Source organism: Sinocyclocheilus grahami, unplaced genomic scaffold (genome assembly GCF_001515645.1).
Source record: "Sinocyclocheilus grahami isolate Dianchi unplaced genomic scaffold, SAMN03320097.WGS_v1.1 scaffold1258.1, whole genome shotgun sequence".
NCBI classification, from domain to species: domain Eukaryota; kingdom Metazoa; phylum Chordata; class Actinopteri; order Cypriniformes; family Cyprinidae; genus Sinocyclocheilus; species Sinocyclocheilus grahami.
Window position 1 is genome coordinate 340654 of NW_015506437.1, and position 3507 is coordinate 344160.

Below are 3507 nucleotides of genomic sequence, written 5' to 3' on the forward strand. Positions count from 1 at the left end.
GTTTTTGTAGCATTTGGACCAATCAGACACACAACTTTTTGTTATATTTAACAAATAATATCGAACTCCCCATCACCTAACCAAATGGCCAATTACGAGGGTCTATGGACCCTTCCCCCGAAATGCACCTAACACCTCAGAAAGGCAGAACAGGCCTCTGGTTCCATGGTAACCAATGCTGATATCACTGGTTTTATGGCCTAAAAGGAATGCAGGGGATAAACTCCCTCATTTTCCTCATAAGAAAGGCACAAATGCACAGGAGAAACTGACTTTTCTACTAATTAATTCATAGGAAAACCTTCTTTGAATGAACACCCATTTTCTTCAGGCCATTGTGTATATTATTGCTGTGTTGTATTTAATCTGTTGTATTATAGACTATTTTTATTCATGCTTACGATAAACCACTCATTCATATAAGTAACTCTACCATGTCTAGTATCTATGAATTCGTCTTCGGATGATCTAACTGAGAGTGCATATTACATGCTGATACCTCTGCAACATATTGATGTTCTAAGAATCGGTACTAATTTGTGCCTCAACACTCCAGCGAATTACATATGCAAAATACCATGCTTACAGACAAAGAGTCATAAAAATCCTCAGTATTTCCAACCTCCCGCTTGGGATTTCAGCCTTCCTCATTGGACGAACCCATCTTGAGAGGCGTGAATCTCTGCAGGCTTTAAAAGGCCACACTCCATGTGACCCGCCCTGTTCGGTGGTTCAGTGAGATGCTAAGATGAAGATGTGAGAAACGCTCCAGGATACCAAAGCTCGTGCCAGGCTCCGGCCTAGTCCTTTTCATTCATCAAGTGATTCTGACTCAAACTAGCTCTTTTTCATCAACCAACTTCAGCAAGATCTTGGGGCCTTAAGATTGCATCAGGAATCTTTTTCAGACATACGCAAGTATCAAACTTAGTCGATTTAATTGATGCATTAAGTATCAGTTACACCTTTTTACAAGGTTTGTTTGAACTAAGAATCTGACGTTTTCCCTCAGGTTTTAGATCTGCTGAATATGCAAAATGGTTCCATAAATGTCATTCCTTATGTCTCTTTCTTTAGTGCTAAACTTTAACCCTTTCCTATACCAACTGTATGTGTGTGTGTGTGTATGTGTATGTTAGACTGGCTTAATGTGTTTATGTAGTATGTTGGACTAGTTTAAGTGTTTATGTAGTTAATAAAACCTTACTTGTATCACACTTGACGTGTTCATTGTTTACTCATAACCGGAGTCAATAATCATGCAGATTTACGTTACAAACTTATAGAATTGTGCAGTAAGAAAGTTATTTCCTTTAACCAGGAAATTAACGTTCTTAGAATTGACAAGACGGTTGACCCTGAGTGGTCAGCTAAATATCTACAGTGGATCTAAAATATGAATAGTTAATTATAACTAGTTATGGTTAATTATTCATATTTCCCCATGAGCTGATTCGCTACAAATATAACATTTGTAAGTGACAATATGACAATATGCATGTTTTGTAATGCCTTAAAATGAACTTATATAATGTATTATAAATGCAGGTTTCTTAGAAAGTGTCTCTTTTAGTTTCACAATGTTTTGTCCATGTTTACCTTACAGGGGTCATGAACTGAGAAATCAACTTTTACTTGAGCTTTTGATATATAAGAGATAGAATAGGGGATAGAAGGGGATAGGGTAGAAAACAGCCTATTACTTATTGATTTTGATGTTTTTGAATGTAGAAATCACACGAACGTCATAAGTTGTAATAATAAAAACAGCCAGCTCATGACTCCTTTAAACTGTAAATCTCTGATGTGCAGCACCTTGTTTGCCAAAACAGAAAAGACATTGTTTAATTTCTATTTGATTATTTTTTTAAAGTTTTATGCATTTACTTAATTACCAGTTTTTGATAATACATTTGTATTAAATCAAATCCAGCTAACATCAAACAACACAGAATTAAAAAAAGATAAATAATAATAATAAAAATTAATAATTAAATAGATTTAATAGGGCCCTATTTTCATTAAAAATGTACTAATTTAACTGATTAGACATGCTTTTGATTATTAAAAATAACAATTTTAATCTGTAAAATAAAACAAAACAATAAACCAAATAAAAATGAATGAATTTGGGAGAAAACAGATCCGATTTCATGGTTCGGTCAGTAATGAATGGAAGAGGTGTCATCACTGAGATCAGTGTGAGCAAACGCTGCGCTCTGAACATGGACATGTTTAAAGGCAGTAAGGTGAAATCAGGACGGCCACTCCAGCACAAAGAGAGAGCTTCAATATATAAACAGCACACCTAAACAGAGATATTAACCACTGACCTCCGTGTCAGACGCATTTGTGAATGTCACTTATGATAATGACACTCAACTATTTTTCCATGCAGGATAATTGCATGAAATCATTGGTTAATAGGCCGAACCATTAGCCCAATTTTTATAAGTACTAACAGACTGGGAAAACTCCCAATGAATCTCTGAATCTTCTGGGTTAATTATGTTGCTGGAGACCCGAGCAAAGCACTGCTAAAGAATAATAAAGCAGCAGAGAAAGAAAGCGTGTATTTCAGTACCTGGTTGGCGAGCTCCAGCAGAAGCAGGGCTGTAGGACGAGTCTGGGCTTCGCTGCGGTACCTTCATTACCACACACAACAACAATGAGAAGAGAGGACAGCAAGCCAGGACATGTCAGCGTCCCTGATGGATTCAGCCTCCACGGCTCCGAAAGCCAAAGCAGACGAGGCCCATCATTAACCTGAAACCACAAAGCCCTCACAGATCCGCCGCGTGTTTGTCAAAGTCAGATCATCTGGTTTCTGGGAGAATAACAAACAGCAGCGTCCCACCTGATCTATCTACATCACCAGACAAAAGTTTAGACACACTGAACAAAGCGTCTCATGACCTTAGAACCTTCTGCTTTAAAGGCACAACATGCAAGATTTTTTTAATAAAATATCCAAAAACCACTAGAACAGTGTTATATATTTTGCTGACTTGTGTACTTATATTATCCCAAATGTTTCAAAGAATCCAGAGAAATAAGCAATTTTAACTAGTGACACGGAGCATGTCTATAGTGTCATTGTGTCGCCTGCTAATGACATCATAACCCCTCGATTTCCGGAAACAGCAAAGATGCTTTAATATGTTGTGTGTTTTAATAGACCGGTGACGACCGCACAGAGTAGCATTATAACAGAACTAAATGTATCTAGTATGATAAACTGTGGTATAATAAAAGCTCCACTGCTTTACCCCACACACGCACGACCGGAAGCAGCGGAAGCGCTCGACTGTGGCATAATAAAAGCCCCGCTGCTTTACCCCACACACGCACGACCGGAAGCAGCGGAAGCGCTCGACTGTGGCATAATAAAAGCCCCGCTGCTTTACCCCACATACGCACGACCGGAAGCAGCGGAAGCGCTCGACTGTGGCATAATAAAAGCCCCGCTGCTTTACCCCACATACGCACGACCGGAAGCAGCGGAAG

At 38.6% G+C, this 3507-nt stretch overlaps 1 protein-coding gene across 1 annotated transcript in view; it reads right to left on the reverse strand.

The window, feature by feature from the left end:
- Positions 1-3507, reverse strand: part of LOC107568570 (uncharacterized protein C15orf41 homolog) — a 59846-nt gene that overhangs the window by 49885 nt on the left and 6454 nt on the right. The window contains exon 4 of the mRNA XM_016254534.1: positions 2585-2645. Within this exon, the coding sequence (XP_016110020.1) occupies positions 2585-2645 (61 nt within the window). The remainder of the gene's footprint in view (positions 1-2584; positions 2646-3507) is intronic.